This window comes from Panulirus ornatus, chromosome 3, assembly GCF_036320965.1.
Source record: "Panulirus ornatus isolate Po-2019 chromosome 3, ASM3632096v1, whole genome shotgun sequence".
Classification (NCBI taxonomy): domain Eukaryota; kingdom Metazoa; phylum Arthropoda; class Malacostraca; order Decapoda; family Palinuridae; genus Panulirus; species Panulirus ornatus.
Genome location: NC_092226.1, coordinates 27,205,248 through 27,223,662, shown reverse-complemented (window position 1 = coordinate 27,223,662; position 18,415 = coordinate 27,205,248). Strand labels below are relative to the sequence as shown.

The 18,415-nt window shown below is 39.1% G+C and overlaps 1 protein-coding gene and 1 long non-coding RNA gene across 27 annotated transcripts in view; one reads left to right on the top strand and one right to left on the bottom strand.

Moving 5' to 3' along the window:
* enc (R3H domain containing protein encore) overlaps positions 1-18,415 on the bottom strand; it is a 944,198-nt gene that overhangs the window by 24,760 nt on the left and 901,023 nt on the right. For 23 of the 26 annotated variants that reach the window (XM_071685668.1, XM_071685684.1, XM_071685751.1 and 20 more), the window contains one exon: positions 14,952-15,080. The exons of the other annotated variants lie outside the window; for them this stretch is intronic. In XM_071685668.1, coding sequence (XP_071541769.1) covers positions 14,952-15,080 — 129 coding nt within the window. The remainder of the gene's footprint in view (positions 1-14,951; positions 15,081-18,415) is intronic. 26 annotated transcript variants of the gene reach the window in all.
* LOC139761582 (uncharacterized) overlaps positions 1-18,415 on the top strand; it is a 112,947-nt gene that overhangs the window by 49,170 nt on the left and 45,362 nt on the right. The gene's annotated exons all lie outside the window — the stretch shown is intronic.

Here is an 18,415-nt window from a genome sequence, read left to right as displayed (position 1 = left end):
TTTTTTTTCATACTATTTGCCATTTCTCACGTTAGCGAGGTAGCGTTAAGAACAGAAGAACTGGGCCTTAGAGGGAATATCCTCAGCTGACCCCCTTCTCTGTTCCTTCTTTTGGAAATTTAAAAAAAAAAGAAAAAAATGATAAGGGAGGATTTCCAGCCCCCCGCTCGCTTTTCTTTTAGTCGCCTTCTACGACACGCAGGGAATACGTGGGAAGTATTCTTTCTCCCCTATCCCCAGGGATAAAAGTCTCTCTCTCTTTCTCTCTCTCTCTCTCTCTCTCTCTTTTTTTTTTTTTTTTTTTTTTTTTTTTTTTTTTTTTTTATACTTTGTCGCTGTCTCCCGCGTTTGCGAGGTAGCGCAAGGAAACAGGCGAAAGAAATGGCCCAACCCCCCCCCCATACACATGTACATACGTCCACACACGCAAATATACATACCTACACAGCTTTCCATGGTTTACCCCAGACGCTTCACATGCCTTGATTCAATCCACTGACAGCACGTCAACCCCTGTATACCACATCGCTCCAATTCACTCTATTCCTTGCCCTCCTTTCACCCTCCTGCATGTTCAGGCCCCGATCACACAAAATCTTTTTCACTCCATCTTTCCACCTCCAATTTGGTCTCCCTCTTCTCCTCGTTCCCTCCACCTCCGACACATATATCCTCTTGGTCAATCTTTCCTCACTCATTCTCTCCATGTGCCCAAACCATTTCAAAACACCCTCTTCTGCTCTCTCAACCACGCTCTTTTTATTTCCACACATCTCTCTTACCCTTACGTTACTCACTCGCTCAAACCACCTCACACCACACATTGTCCTCAAACATCTCATTTCCAGCACATCCATCCTCCTGCGCACATCTCTATCCATAGCCCACGCCTCGCAACCATACAACATTGTTGGAACCACTATTCCTTCAAACATACCCATTTTTGCTTTCCGAGATAATGTTCTCGACTTCCACACATTTTTCAAGGCTCCCAAAATTTTCGCCCCCTCCCCCACCCTATGATCCACTTCCGCTTCCATGGTTCCATCCGCTGACAGATCCACTCCCAGATATCTAAAACACTTCACTTCCTCCAGTTTTTCTCCATTCAAACTCACCTCCCAATTGACTTGACCCTCACCCCTACTGTACCTAATAACCTTGCTCTCTCTCTCTCTCTATATATATATATATATATATATATATATATATGAGTGTGGTTGAGAGAGCAGAAGAGGGTGTTTTGAAATGGTTTGGTCACATGGAGAGAATGAGTGAGGAAAGAGTGACCAAGAAGATATATGTGTCAGAGGTGGAGGGAACGAGGAGAAGTGGGAGACCAAATTGGAGGTGGAAAGATGGAGTGAAAAAGATTTTGAGTGATCGTGGCCTGAACATGCAGGAGGGTGAAAGCACATCAACCCCGGTATACCACATCACTCCAATTCACTCTATTCCTTGCCCTCCTTTCACCCTCCTGCATGTTCAGGCCCCGATCACACAAAATCTTTTTCACTCCATCTTTCCTCCTCCAATTTGGTCTCCCTCTTCTCCTCGTTCCCTCCACCTCCGACACATATATCCTCTTGGTCAATCTTTCCTCACTCATTCTCTCCATGTGCCCAAACCATTTCAAAACACCCTCTTCTGCTCTCTCAACCACGCTCTTTTTATTTCCACACATCTCTCTTACCCTTACGTTACTTACTCGATCAAACCACCTCACACCACACATTGTCCTCAAACATCTCATTTCCAGCACATCCACCCTCCTGCGCACAACTCTATCCATAGCCCACGCCTCGCAACCATACAACATTGTTGGAACCACTATTCCTTCAAACATACCCATTTTTGCTTTCCGAGATAATGTTCTCGACTTCCACACATTCTTCAAGGCCCCCAGAATTTTCGCCCCCTCCCCCACCCTATGATCCACTTCCGCTTCCATGGTTCCATCCGCTGCCAGATCCACTCCCAGATATCTAAAACACTTCAATTCCTCCAGTTTTTCTCCATTCAAACTCACCTCCCAATTGACTTGACCCTCAACCCTACTGTACCTAATAACCTTGCTCTTATTCACATTTACTCTTAACTTTCTTCTTTCACACACTTTACCAAACTCAGTCACCAGCTTCTGCAGTTTCTCACATGAATCAGCCACCAGCGCTGTATCATCAGTGAACAACAACTGACTCACTTCCCAAGCTCTCTCATCCCCAACAGACTTCATACTTGCCCCTCTTTCCAAAACTCTTGCATTCACCTCCCTAACAACCCCATCCATAAACAAATTAAACAACCATGGAGACATCACACACCCCTGCTGCAAACCTACATTCACTGAGAACCAATCACTTTCCTCTCTTCCTACACGTACACATGCCTTACATCCTCGATAAAAACTTTTCACTGCTTCTAACAACTTGCCTCCCACACCATATATTCTTAATACCTTCCACAGAGCATCTCTATCAACTCTATCATATGCCTTCTCCAGATCCATAAATGCTACATACAAATCCATTTGCTTTTCTAAGTATTTCTCACATACATTCTTCAAAGCAAAAACCTGATCCACACATCCTCTACCACTTCTGAAACCAGAGATGTATAGGCATTTATATTTGTGTGTGTGGTCGTGTATGTATATTCATGTGTATGCGGGTGGGTTGGGCCATTGTTCCCTCTGTTTCCTTGTGCTACCTTGCTAACGTGGGAGACAGCGACAAAGCAAAATAAATAATAAATAAAAAATGAGGATTTCTAGAAAATTAGGAAAATGAGAGATTTGGTAGCATCAGAATGCACAGATAATTAAGAACATTAATGTCTGCAACTTTTCCTAAGTAATTGCACTATTCACTTGATGGTGTATTTTCTATATAAACTCAATAGCTGTAATGATTCATGTGTGGGCTTTCAAGTCTATGTGTGTGTGTGTGTGTGTTTTTTTTTTAAGTAACCAAAATGGCATGGGCAAAACATATCCCAGGCAAGGCTACCTCACGTGACACAAAAACATGAGAGAAAAAGAAATTAATCAGGGCTATGCTGGTGTTTGTATACCTGCCTTTAAGAAAGACTGGTTATATGAAGAGGGAAAGACAAATGAAGGAGGAGAATTCTAGAACTCAGCTGTCTGAAACATCATAATTCCTAGTCCTCAAGTACCTGCTGATCTCCACACAGAAAGTGTGAGAAGCAGCAGCCAAAGGAATTCCACAAGTACAAACCTTGGGAGTGAGGACACATGCAGACAGTTCACAAGAACATTGGCCAAAAATATATCCATGTATTAGAGACATAGCAGCAATGCAGCATATAGAAAGGGAAGGTTGAGGAGAATTAATGAGATGGAATGCTTTTGATTCACCATTGTTAATACAGCAATGGAGGATAAGCTATCCCAGATGAGCAAACAGTATTACAAATGTGGGTGATAAAACCTCTGTAGATATGAATTAGCTGCTCATGAATAAAAAAAATAATCATGGCACATAAACAACACTCCCACCTTTTAGGAAGTAGACTGTAATGATGATTGGTTGAGGCTTTCAGGATAGAATGGAAGATAAGATTATACCCAACATGTTTTTGTTTGTGCAAAGATGCAAAGATTGAAGGAGCATTACATTTACTAGGACACATCACTTAACCTTTCATTAAAACTGTCTATTTCTAAGTTTCTCATGGCTGATATCATTGTCATTTTAACTGCAATTAGTGTGTTAGAGGTGTTCACAACTGTTGATAAAGAAGAGATTTTGGACATCACTTATGATTGTTTTCAATTCTGACCTTTTGTTAAGCCCTAAGCCTCATATTTGTGGCATGTCTCTATACTTCAAAAAAGCAGTCTCTGTTAGCAAAAAGATGGTATTGTATCCCTTCATTAATCTCCATTCCTTTAATGTACGTCATTCCAGGATTCCACTTCCTCCCTGAAATCCTCTTTTACTCTGTCACCATTCCTGCCTTGTAATGATAGATTTTCTTAAGCAGTTTTCTGCGTTTGCTTAGCTCAGGAGACCAATTTGGCAATGAAAAATTTACCTTGTGTACAGTGCTAGTCAAAAAAAGCCTTATTAACATCTGCGTATGTATCTGAAGGCAATTATAACACTTAACAAGAGATAGTTTGCTTCCCTTATAGTTACCTGAATATGGCTCACTTAATATAATAAAGGGAATTTATAAGATCCTTGGTGCATTTCATAGGTTCATTCTCATATCTTTTCCCTTCTTATACAAGATTTGATATATAGTTCACTCTGTTTTCAACATTTCCCATCTTCATCACCTTAAGCTAATATATATTGAATGTCCTCAGCCAGTTTTCTAACTGCTATTGCAATTTATCCTAATTTTTTGCATGTAGAATTATTTGCATTTTACATAAGTTTAGCATCCTATGCAATCTTATTCAGACATGATCTAATATTCTAGCAATTTATATATTCTTCTCCTTCTTCTTTTTATTACCACACAACCCCAAGAACCCCTTTTATGGGACTTCTGCAATAGTACTGCACTAATGGCAATGCAGCTTCATCTGAGGAAACTCAATGCTCACAGTATAATCACTTGCTAACCGAGTCCAACATCACCAGCTGTTCTATATATGAAAACTTGCGAACATGATACCAATCCTAAAACCCTCTAACCCACACAACTCCCCTCCTCCTACTGCTCTATATCACTTTTATTCTGTTTTCAGACTCTGTGAAAAATTATCCAGGGAAGAATCAAACCTTTCCTAAAACTTCCCACTCTCACTCACACAGCGTGGCCTCAAACCCAAACACTATACCACCACACTGCACAATGAGCTCATACAACACATCTTAAATGGATTCAACCAATGACAATCCCCCTCCCACACAGCAGTAGTGGAAATAGACATCAACAAAGCATTTGACACTGTTCCCTGACACATCCTCATGCAAAAGATACTTGACCCTACCGTCCACAACAACTGATTAAAAGTGGTTTCCCACTTTCATAGCTGGCCAACATGCCCAAGTCACTCACAATGACTTCACCTCTAAAACATTTAAACTCTACATACAGAATACCCCAAGGACCAGTTCTTTCTCCAACTCTCTCCAGTCTATTCCTACAAGACCTTCCATTACCTAAAGCAAACCTCAACATGTTGATAGATTAATAGTTAATGGTAAAGGTTTGGAATTTAAGGATAAACATTGTTGGAGTCTTTGAAAGTAAATTCACCAAAGAGATAATTTCTCACCAATTTTGCTCAAAGGAGTACATTAAAACATGAAAGGAAAGAGAAGGCAAAGGAAGGGGTAGATTAGCCCTTTTAATAAAAGATATCCTGAAGAGTCAAGAAATAGTGGGAGATAGCCTATTCAGACAATACATAATCGGAAGAGTAGCTGTAGAGAAGAAGAGCATGGAGATGTTAATATTACATAATCCTCCAAAGATTAGCATCAATCTGAAACAAACATACAGTGATAACAATAAAGGTACAATGAGGATGGTACATGAGGCAGTGAAGCACTTACTTCTTAAAGATGTTGAACTACTGACAATTATGGGTATTGAAAACATTAAATATGATACATCAGCTGAAATAAGCAATCATGTAATGCTTAAGTTTGGCTATGTGGTAAATGAGGACATTAAGAAAGCAGAGGTGAGACAATACATAAAAATGAGATATAATCAGAGTAAGTACATACACATTAACAATTTCTAATGGAAATTCTGGGAAGTGGAGTTGTGTAGCCTGGAACCAGAGCTCTGTGGTGAATGGTTCTGTGAATTTTTCAATGAAGGAATTAGATGCATGGGTACTTCAAGCCTCAAATACAGAGAGAATAGTAAGTAAGAAAGAGGAAATAATGATAGTTTCAGAATATTTTTGGCAAAGATATAGACAGCACATCAGCAAGCCAGTACAAAACAAGTATCACAAAAGAAGAAAGGAGGAACAAAGAGAATTTGACAGGGATATTGCAGACAAGGCAGGTGAAAATCCAAAACTTTTCCATAAATTCATCAGGAATTATTTGTCAGTGAATGAGCAATTAATCAGTCTAAGGGATTCACAAGGAAATATTGTAAAGGATGATGTAAGGATATGTGAGGAACTGAATACTAGATTCAAGAGTGTTTTCTCAGTGGAACACACTATATCTCTGACACCAGTGAGATGGAAAGTGAAAGAGGTTTTGGAAATCATTGAAATATCTAGAAAATGTATAAACAGAATACTAAAAGGACTTGACCCATGGTCCTGATGAAATTTCACCATATGTACTAAATATGTATGCAGAAGAAGAAGAAGCAGACCAGAAGGATGTGGATGAATGCAGTACTGGGTCATCAGCATATGAGTGCATTTGATAATTTGTGAGGAGGAAATTGTTGAAAAAAGGAGGAAAAATGTAGGGGACAGGATAAAACACTGAGAGACACTGCTTTAGATAGAGGAAAGGGAAAAGCTGATCCATCGACAACCACAGAGATAGATTGGCCTGTGAGGAAGCTAGATATGAATGAGCACAGTGAGGGCAGAAATGGAAGACGAAGAAGCATAAGTGAAAGTTCAGAGGCACACTCTTACAGCACTTGGGGATGGATATCATCAGGACCACAAGCCTTGCTTGTGTCCAGAGAAAGAAGCACTTTTTGGACAGTCTGGAAAGATGAAGGAATGTTAGTCATCCAAGGTAGCTGTGTTTATACAAGGAAGTGATTTTTACTTGTATGGAGTACTGCTTTCACATTTGGGGTGGTTCTCACTATGTATCCTTACTTGACAGGGTTGCTTTGAAAGCAATCCAACTTATAAGCTCTCCCAGGCTAACTTCCAAACTTGACCCTCTTGCCCTATGCTGCAATGTTGGTTCACTTTCCTTCTGCTATGGGTATTACTTTGACTTTTGCTTTCAAGAGCTGGCTGCTTGTGTGCCTCCACCACTAACAAGACTATGCACCTACACCTCAAACCTTTAGAACTCTACTTTCTCATGTCTTTCCCAATAATTATGACCTGGCACATTGTAAAAGTTAGGTTGTTCACTTCCTCTAAGATTCGTAAATACTTTCCCATGTGTTTTCTTTTTTCTTTCATAATTCTTTCTATATTTCTATTAATGCCTGGCCTTAATGTGGATTTTTCTGTGACTGAAGTATTCACCACAATGAAATTCGGCAAAGTGGCGGGTTTGGATGGTGTTGCAGGGGAAGTGGCTAAGGATTGGTGGAATGCATGCATAGTGCCTATACATCTCACCGTATACATATATATACACACACACAGACATATACATATATACATATGTCCACAATTCATACTGACTGCCCTTATTCATTCCTGACGCCACCCCACCACACATGAAATAAAAACCCCCTCCCCCGCATGTGCACGAGGTAGCGCTAGGAAAAGACAACAAAGGCCACATTTGTTCACACTCAGTCTCTAGCTGTCATATATAATGCACCAAAAACACAGCTCCCTTTCCACATCCAGGCCCCACAAAACTTTCCATGGTTTACCCCAAACGCTTGCCCTGGTTCAATCCATTGACAGCACGTCGACCCCCGTATACCACATCGTTCCAATTCACTCTATTCCTTGCACGCCTTTCACCCTCCTGCATGTTCAGGCCCCGATCACTCAGAATCTTTTTCACTACATCTTTCCACCTCCAATTTGGTCTCCCAGTTCTCCTCGTTCCCTCCACCTCTGACACATATATATGCTCTTTGTCAATCTTTCTTCACTCATTCTCTCCATGTGACCAAACCATTCCAAAACACCCTCTTCTGCTCTCTCAACCACAATCCTTTTATTACCACACATCTCTCTTACCCTTTCATTGCTTACTCCATCAAACCACCTCACACCACATATTGTCCTCAAACATCTCATTTCCAACACTTCCACCCTCCTCTGCACACCTCTATCTATAGCCCACGCCTCTCAACCATGTAACATTTTGGAACCACTATTCCTTCAAACATACCCATTTTTGCTTTCCAAGATAACGTTCTCGACTTCCACACATTCTTCAACGCTTCCTGAACTTTCGCCCCCTCCCCCACCCTATGATTCACTTCCGCTTCCATGGTTCCATCCACTGCCAAATCCACTCTCATATATCTAAAACACTTCACTTCCTCCAGTTTTTCTCCATTCAAACTTACTTCCCAATTGACTTGTCTCTCAACCCTACTGTACATAATAACCTTGCTCTTATTCACATTTACTCTCAGCTTTTTTCTTTAACACATTTTACCAAACTCAGTCACCAGCTTCTGCAGTTTCTCACCCAAATCAGCCACCCGCGCTGTATCATCAGCGAACAACATACTTGCCCCTCTTTCCAAACCTCTTGCATTCACCTCCCTAACAACCCCATCCATAAACAAATTAAACAACCATGGAGACATCACACACCCCTGCTGCAAACCAACATTCACTGAGAACCAATCACTTTCCTCTCTTCCTACACATACACATGCCTTATATCATTGATAAAAACTTTTCAATGCTTTTAACAACTTACCCCCCCACACCATATATTTTTAATACCTTCCACAGTGCATCTCTATCAACTTTATCATATGCCTTCTCCAGATCCATAAATGCTACATACAAATCCATTTGCTTTTCTAAGTATTTCTTACATACATTTTTCAAAGCAAACACCTGATCCACACATACTCTACCACTTCTGAAACCACACTCCTCTTCCCCAATCTGATGCTTTGTACATGCCTTCACCCTCTCAATCAATACCCTCCCATATAATTTTCCAGGAATACTCAACAAACTTATACCTCTGTAATTTGAGCACTCAACTTTGTCCCCTTTGCCTTTGTACAATGGTACTATGCAAGCATTCTGCCAGTCCTCAGGCACCTCACCATACATACATTAAATAATCTTACCAACCAGTCAACAATACAGTCACCCCCTTTTTTAATAGATTCCACTGCAATACCATCCAATCCCGCTGCCTTGCCGGCTTTCATCTTCCGCAAAGCTTTTACTACCTCTTCTCTGTTTACCAGATCATTCTCCCAGACCCTCTCACTTTGCACACCACCTCAACCAAAACACCCTATATCTGCCACTCTATCATCAAACACATTCAACAAACCTTCAAAATACTCACTCCATCTCCTTCTCACATCACCACTACTTGTTATCACCTCCCTGGGGATAGGGGAGAAAGAATACTTCCCACGTATTCCCTGCATGTCGTAGAAGGCGACTAAAAGGGGAGGGAGCGTGGGGCTGGAAATCCTCCCCTCTTGTTTTTTTTTTAATTTTCCAAAAGAAGGAACAGAGAAGGGGGCCAGGTGAGGATGTTCCCTCAAAGGCCCAGTCCTCTGTTCTTACGCTACCTCGCTAATGCGGGAAATGGCGAATAGTTTGAAAAAAAAGAAAAGAATATATATATATATACATATATATTATTTTATTTCTTTTATTTTGCTTTGTCGCTGTCTCCCGCAAGGAAACAGATGAAAGAATGGCCCAACCCACCCACATACACATGTATATACATACACGTCCACACACGCAAATATACATACCTATACATCTCAATGTATACATATATATATATATATATATATATATATATATATATATATATATATATATATATATATATATACACACACACAGACATATACATATATACACAAGTACATAATTCATACTGTCTGCCTTTATTCATTCCCATCGCCACCTCGCCACACATGAAATAACAACCCCCCCTCATGTGTGCGTGGTAGCGCTAGGAAAAAGACAACAAACGCCACATTCGTTCACAATCAGTCTCAAGCTTTCATTTAATAATGCACCAAAACCACAGCTCCCTTTCCACATCCAGGCCCCACAGAACTTTCATTGGTTTACCCCAGACGCTTCACATGCCCTGGTTCAATCCATCGACAGCACGTCAACCCCGGTATACCATGTCGTTTCAATTCACTCTATTCCTTGCACGCCTTTCACCCTCCTGCATGTTCAGGCCCCGATCACTCAAAATCTTTTTCACTCCATCTTTCCACCTCCAATTTGGTCTCCCACTTCTCCTTGTTCCCTCCACCTCTGACACATATATCCTCTTGTTCAATCTTTCCTCACTCATTCCCTCCATGCGACCAAACCATTTCAAAACACCCTCTTCTGCTCTCTCAACCACACTCTTTTTATTACCACATATCTCTCTTACCCTATTATTACTTACTCGATCAAACCACCTCACACCACATATTGTCCTCAAACATCTCATTTCCAACACATCCACCCTCCTCCGCACAACTCTATCTATAGTCCACGCCTCGCAACCATATAACGTTGTTGGAACCACTATTCCTTCAAACATACCCATTTTTGCTTTCCAAGATAATGCTTTTGACTTCCACACATTCTTCAACGCTCCCAGAACTTTCGCCCCCTCCCAACCCTATGATTCACTTCCGCTGCCAAATCCACTCCCAGATATCAAAAACACTTCACTTCCTCCAGTTTTTCTCCATTCAAACTTGCCTCCTAATTGACTTGACCCTCAACCCTACTGTACCTAATAACCTTGCTCTTATTCACATGTACTCTCAACTTTCTTCTTTCACACACTTTACCAAACTCAGGCACCAGCTTCTGCAGTTTCTCACATGAATCAGCCACCAGCGCTGTATCATCAGCGAACAACAACTGACTCACTTCCCAAGCTCTCTCATCCGCAGCAGACTGCATACTTGCCCACATATGCATACATATACAAACATATACATACACAAGCACAGACATTACATCTATATAAATACACATGCACACACATTACATAAATGCATTTTTAGATATTCATACTTGCCTTTATCCATTCCTGTCCCTACCCTGTCCCACAGGAAAACAGCATCACTGTCCCCTGTCACATTCAGCTCATTAAGGTTACACATAAGGAACCACTGGAACATGTTACACAAGCTATCTTTTCATCACTTGCTTATCTTGATAAGACTCCATCTAACCTACTCAATCAACATTAGTGAAAAACTTTATGAAAGCAGGGTAGGTAGCCTTCACACAGTTCATGGAATCAAAGCTCCAAAACTTCAGCAAAGATTTCTCATCCCTAGATCAAGTAGTTTTACACTTCATTAATATCTCCACTCAAACCAGCAAAACACACATGCCATAAGGGCATAGAAAGAAATACAACCAAATTTCTCCCCTCAATGCAGCTGCTATTAATGCAGTGGTTATAGTAAGAAATCCAGGTAGTAATCCCTGTTTCTTTCAAGATTCTGGAGTTTTTATAGCTCATGAAAAGGGAGTAGAGTATGAAGGGGCTACTGTGTGGTATGTGCATTAGATATTAAGATCGAGAGTGCCAAAATTTTATGAGATTAAATGGGGATTGGGAATGGAAGTTTCTCAGGTTCAAATCAAATGAAGGAGTGTTGCCAACTTGAAAATAATCATGTATGAGAGTGCAGCTTGCCAAAGGGAAGTTAGATTTTATTTTCAATGTAACCAAAAGGCAACCCTCTGGAAGCTCAATATGTAAATTCCCTTTAGGTTTTAAGATACTTTATTCAAGTAAGCTTCATTAGTGTTTTTAGTATTACTTTTGGAAATAATTCAAGGCCTCTAGCACTGCCTGGACCAGTAATGGCGAGTATGGAGCGTTACAATAATGTCCAAAACCGTCAGGCAAAGTCAGAGAAGGCAAGAGGTGAAAATACTAGATAGCTAATGTTTAGAGATGTTATGGGAACTTTTTAAGGAGTAAGATCAGAAGATAACATAACTAGAGCTAAAGTTAAGAAACTTGAGGAAGCATTTCAAGGATCTTGAGGAACTCATGAGACTAGAGAGGGACAGAAACAAAATTTAATAGGGGGGATTCAGGAGATACCTAATCAGAAGAATAGAGATGAAGCAGTACATTAGTGTGCAGTGTAATGAGGCATTTTTGGAGAAGAGAAATTTTGGGGAGTTTTGTTTATGGCATGAATGGAAAACTGCTGAATGCTTTTAAATGCTTTTATAATAGAAATATTGATCATGTGAGAGTAAATACAGTAAACAGTACGATGAACACAAGATAATGTAAATGTAGTGGTAATTTAGGGCTACATGAGGTTATGTTTTGAAAAATCAGGAATGGGACATTGCACAGGCAGAAGACAATCCTAAATAATTTGACAATGATAGTCTGTCTTCAAATAATGTGGAGAGTGATTTTACAACCACCAAATTTTTTCAACACCAAAAGCTAATGTTGAAAAAGATGAGGTAGGAAAAGGTTTTCTAGTGAAGTGAAACCAGTTGTCAGTACCTGCTGTAATTATAACAGGGTTGAGTGATTTTAGGGAACAGATGGATCACTATAGTACAGAGTGGAGGCTTCCACAGTTGTTGTACGAAGATGATCCCTTCTAGTCAACAGAATCAGAGGAGTTAGATTGAATGGTAACTTGCTTTAGTGATAGAAAGAATGGAGGTGGCAATTGAAAGATAGTGCTGAGGGCATATCATTTGAAGATATGGGCATTAGTTTAATTGAAGTAAAAATGGAAGTTCTTTAGGTGTACATGCATTTTGGAGTGATGATCAGTAAGGGCAGCAGTTGGAAGAATTAAACTGAGAGGTGACATGCAGGGGATAATAGCTAGATATACACAGAAAGCTGAAGTGAATGGTAAGAAATTAAAAATAAAGTGTTCAGGAAGCTTACTTGATTATGTAATCCTCCAAACTCTTGTAAAATCATTAAACTTTAGTTATCCTAGAGACAAGTAAAATATAGGAACAGTAGAGATAGATAACCTTCATGATATAATATGAATTAGTAAGACAGTTGGAGGAAGAAATAAGATCAAGAGGAAAATTTGTGGTGTGAAAACACAGCAGAAGAAGCTTATGGTACAAGGCGTTAAAACAGTATGGCCATGAGGGACATATGGCACTTAAGAGGCTGGTGGAGAAAAATAAGTATAGTATGTTTAGCATAATGAGAAAAAGTAAATTGTGGAAAAATTTATACATGTAATAAGCTTTAAAAACTAGGGGTGTTTTATATGAAGATGCCTGAGGAATGAGTGCTCATCATATGTAACTAGGCATTTTTTGTGCAAGGATGGAAGTGTTAATACAGACATTAATCCAGCCTGATAATTTGATTTAGTGTATAGCAAGGATGGAAGTGTTAATACAGACATTAAGTGCTGTAATGGTTTTTGCTTATTTCATCACACTGAACATGTGCATATGTGAGAGCAAGCTGAAAGGAAATGCTCTTGATTCACACCTTGTCAATGGGAGTAAAACTGAAGGTAATAAGTAGATCAAATAGTATATCTGCAGTCAAGTATCTATTTCAAACATTTACTGTATTAGGATAAAAGTTAATCCTTATAAGGCTGCCCTTTAGTTTTCATAGTTGTATCAAAATATTTTTGATGACATAGTATGTCTTGCATGGTGTTAACTGTTGGATGATTTTTGACATACCATAGTAAAGTTATGATCTACCAGTATTTAGTTGAATGTACACTTGGCTAAGCTCATGATCAGATCCAGCTATCCCTTTCACCAAACATATTCAGTTTTGCTCTGCCACCCAGGCAAGGTTGTTGATTTCAATTACTTTAACTGTGTAGATTTTCTGTACATCATGGGAAATTAACACAAGTGTTTTAATTACTACTGGTAAGAAACATTTAATTTTACAGTACTTTTCCAGATATAAGAAATATTCATGATTATATCTACTATGGACATGCTTCATGCTCACTAGCCCACAGGATGAAGCTACATAATTCCATTTCTGAGTCAGAATCTTCTGTTTAGGGAGTGTAATAAAATTTTCTGCTACTCACATTTTCCATACTATTAATTTTCAGTTGTTGTACATTATGCTATTATGCATTTATCGAATGGGTATCTTGAGTGTTATCAATGTCAACAACATCTGCACTCTCCATTGTGAATCATCGACAGTCTTATCAGTTTCACAGCAAACTCTCAGGCTGTTATGCTAAAGCTATCGAAGCTAAACCTAGAAAAAGTTATTTTCTTTTGAAACATTCTTAAAAGGATAACCATTGGAGTATGGTTTTCTTCCACTGAAATTATCCAGTAATGCCTAAAATCCTGAGCTGTGAAAATTACATAAAACTATAAATGCAAACATTCAAGAGTAAATATACATTTCTTCATATTTGCCTTGTATTATAATAATCGTGTTCAATCCCACAGAATTTTATCACAAGAATTGAATTACTAATGAATGACTTCTGACTCCATAAAATCAGAATGTGGGTATAGATTTGAGGATTTAAGTACATTTGCTGGACCAAGGTATGCAAGAGATTAATCAGACCAGGAATATAGGAATGGCATGCAATTGTAAAAAACAAAAGTTAAGGAGGGGGCCAACACCACCTTCAACACATAAAATTAGGCTGGAAATTACAAACCAATCAGAATTCAAAAAGATTCCATCAAGTCTGAATTGTTGTAGAAGACCATTTCATCCCTTGATAAAAACACCTTCATTTGACACTAAAGAAAAACAACAAAAAAAGAAAGTCTTGGTCCGAGGGTAAGGATATTTGTAATATAAAATTTATATACAGCATTTAACTTAAAATTCTTTCATTGATATTATAATCTTGTATCTAAAAGATTTTCTTTTTACTGACCTCACTTCAATCATTAAAGTTCATCTAAATTAGGCAGCTCATAAAGCAACATTGGAGTTCTTATTGATCCTGAGGTTGTATTTATCACTGAAAAGGCTTCTGTTTTGAGTCAGGGTTTTTAATATTAATTTTCACAGAGGCTGAATAGTCAAAGGACTTCACAACAGAGAAACTATCCCTACACATACCACTATGAATATGACTTAGTCATCCCTGTTCAGCCATTGGCTTTAACCTACTTTTCATGGGTTGTGAGTGCAGAGAATTCCTCTGTCCACTGGCACCAGTGCTGGTTATTTGCAGTTTCAAAAGTGTGCTTATGGAGCATGGGCTCACGCTCTCGTCTAGTTCCAGGCACTAAAAAAAGTCTGACATGATTTTAGTCCATATCATCTGGAAAATTCACTGTTGATAAAAACAGAATCCTTCTGTAAATAAAAAAAACAAGTTAAAGAACATGCAAATTATGAACACCCTTTAGTAATTAAGATAATGTCCTAGGTCTATATAGAAAACCAAAAAAAGTTTTGTATTCTCAGGGCCTCTCTTTAGATCTTTGTCAAAAGAACAGCCTCTCAAAGAAATTATCCATTCAGTGTTGGTATTTGTCTCAGTTACTGCTTAACTGAAATTCATAAACTAATATCTTGAAATCATACAGGTTAACCCTTAGGTGAGGCTTCAGGGATAATTTCCTTAAACACTGGAAGCAGAAGTTCAAAATATCAAAAAAGGTTTGATATCTTTCATGATTAACTAGAGCATAATTTTCTTATTAAAACAACATACAACTCAACCAGCTGAATCACTGATTCTGAAGGCTGCACACACTTGAACTTATGTTGCCCTACTGCCAGGCAACATAGTGATTGTGTGGTATTTTTGCAAGTGTTTCTATCTAAAACAAAGATGATTGATTATTTATGGTTTTTCCATAGTTATTACTGTTATCTTGTAAGAATAACACACTAACAAGAAGTATTATGTAAAATGAGGGCACAGATCTTATACAGGTATTCTCGTCATCTCCACTTTTTTCTCTTCATCTTAACTTTGATGGCACAAGTAACTGAATGCCCTAATCAAGGCCGTCTCCTTAATCAATGTACTTATTTACTTCCTGCCCCAAAAGTCTGTTCTATCTTCATGAAGCTCCAAAACTTGTATATATGTATATATATATGTATATATATATATATATATATATACATATACATATATCCTACTAGTACAACAAAAAAATATATATATATATATATATATATATATATATATATATATATATATATATTATCCCTGGGGATAGGAGAGAAAGAATACTTCCCACGTATTCCCTGCGTGTCGTAGAAGGCGACTAAAAGGGGAGGGAGCGGGTGGCTGGAAATCCTCCCCTTTCTTGTGTTTTTTTTTTTTTTTTAATTTTCCAAAAGAAGGAACAGAGAAGGGGGTCAGGTGAGGATATTCCCTCTAAGGCCCAGTTCTCTGTTCTTAACGCTACCTCGCTAACGCGGGAAATGGCAAATAGTATGGAAAAAAAAAAAAAAAAATATATATATATATATATATATATATATATATATATATATATATATATATATATATATATATATATATTTTTTTTTTGCTTTGTCGCTGTCTCCCGCATTTGTGAGGTAGCACAAGGAAACAGATGAACGAAATGGCCCAACCCACCCCCATACACATGTATATACATACGTCCACACACGCAAATATACATACCTACACAGCTTTCCATGGTTTACCCCAGACGCTTCACATGCCCTGATTCAATCCACTGACAGCACGTCAACCCCGGTATACCACATCGATCCAATTCACTCTATTCCTTGCCCTCCTTTCACCCTCCTGCATGTTCAGGCCCCGATCACACAAAATCTTTTTCACTCCATCTTTCCACCTCCAATTTGGTCTCCCACTCCTCCTCGTTCCCTCCACCTCCGACACATATATCCTCTTGGTCAATCGTTCCACACTCATTCTCTCCATGTGCCCAAACCATTTCAAAACACCCTCTTCTGCTCTCTCAACCACGCTCTTTTTATTTCCACACATCTCTCTTACCCTTACGTTACTTACTCGATCAAACCACCTCACACCACACATTGTCCTCAAACATCTCATTTCCAGCACATCCATCCTCCTGCGCACAACTCTATCCATAGCCCACGCCTTGCAACCATACAACATTGTTGGAACCACTATTCCTTCAAACATACCCATTTTTGCTTTCCGAGATAATGTTCTCGACTTCCACACATTCTTCAAGGCTCCCAGAATTTCCGCCCCCTCCGCCACCCTATGATCTACTTCCGCTTTCATGGTTCCATCCGCTGCCAGATCCACTCCCAGATATCTAAAACACTTTACTTCCTCCAGTTTTTCTCCATTCAAACTTACCTCCCAATTGACTTGACCCTCAACCCTACTGTACCTAATAACCTTGCTCTTATTCACATTTACTCTTAACTTTCTTCTTTCACACACTTTACCAAACTCAGTCACCAGCTTCTGCAGTTTCTCACATGAATCAGCCACCAGCGCTGTATCATCAGCGAACAACAACTGACTCACTTCCCAAGCTCTCTCATCCCCAACAGACTTCATACTTGCCCCTCTTTCCAAAACTCTTGCATTCAACTCCCTAACAACCCATCCATAAACAAATTAAACAACCATGGAGACATCACACACCCCTGCCGCAAACCTACATTCACTGAGAACCAATCACTTTCCTCTCTTCCTACACGTACACATGCTTACATCCTCGATAAAAATTTTTCACTGCTTCTAACAACTTGCCTCCCACACCATATATTCTTAATACCTTCCACAGAGCATCTCTATCAACTCTATCATATGCCTTCTCCAGATCCATAAATGCTACATACAAATCCATTTGCTTTTCTAAGTATTTCTCACATACATTCTTCAAAGCAAACACCTGATCCACACATCCTCTACCACTTCTGAAACCACACTGCTCTTCCCCAATCTGATGCTCTGTACATGCCTTCACCCTCTCAATCAATACCCTCCCATATAATTTACCTGGAATACTCAACAAACTTATACCTCTGTAATTTGAGCACTCACTCTTGTCCCCTTTGCCTTTGTACAATGGCACTAGGCATGCATTCCGCCAATCCTCAGGCACCTCACTATGAGTCATACATACATTAAATAACCTTACCAACCAGTCAATATATATATATATATATATATATATATATATATATATATATATATATATATATATATATATATATATATATGTATATATATATATATATGCTCTGTGGAAGGTATTAAGAATATATGGTGTGGGAGGCAAGTTGTTAGAAGCAGTGAAAAGTTTTTATCAAGGACGTAAGTCATGTGCACGTGTAGGAAGAGAGGAAAGTGATTGGTTCTCAGTGAATGTAGGTTTGTGGCAGGGGTGTGTGATGTCTCCATGGTTGTTTAATTTGTTTATGGATGGAGTTGTTAGGGAGGTGAATGCAAGAGTTTTGGAAAGAGGGGCAAGTATGAAGTCTGTTGGGGATGAGAGAGCTTGGGAAGTGAGTCAGTTGTTGTTCGCTGATGGTACAGCACTGGTGGCTGATTCATGTGAGAAACTGCAGAAGCTGGTGACTGAGTTTGGTAAAGTGTGTGAAAGAAGAAAGTTAAGAGTAAATGTGAATAA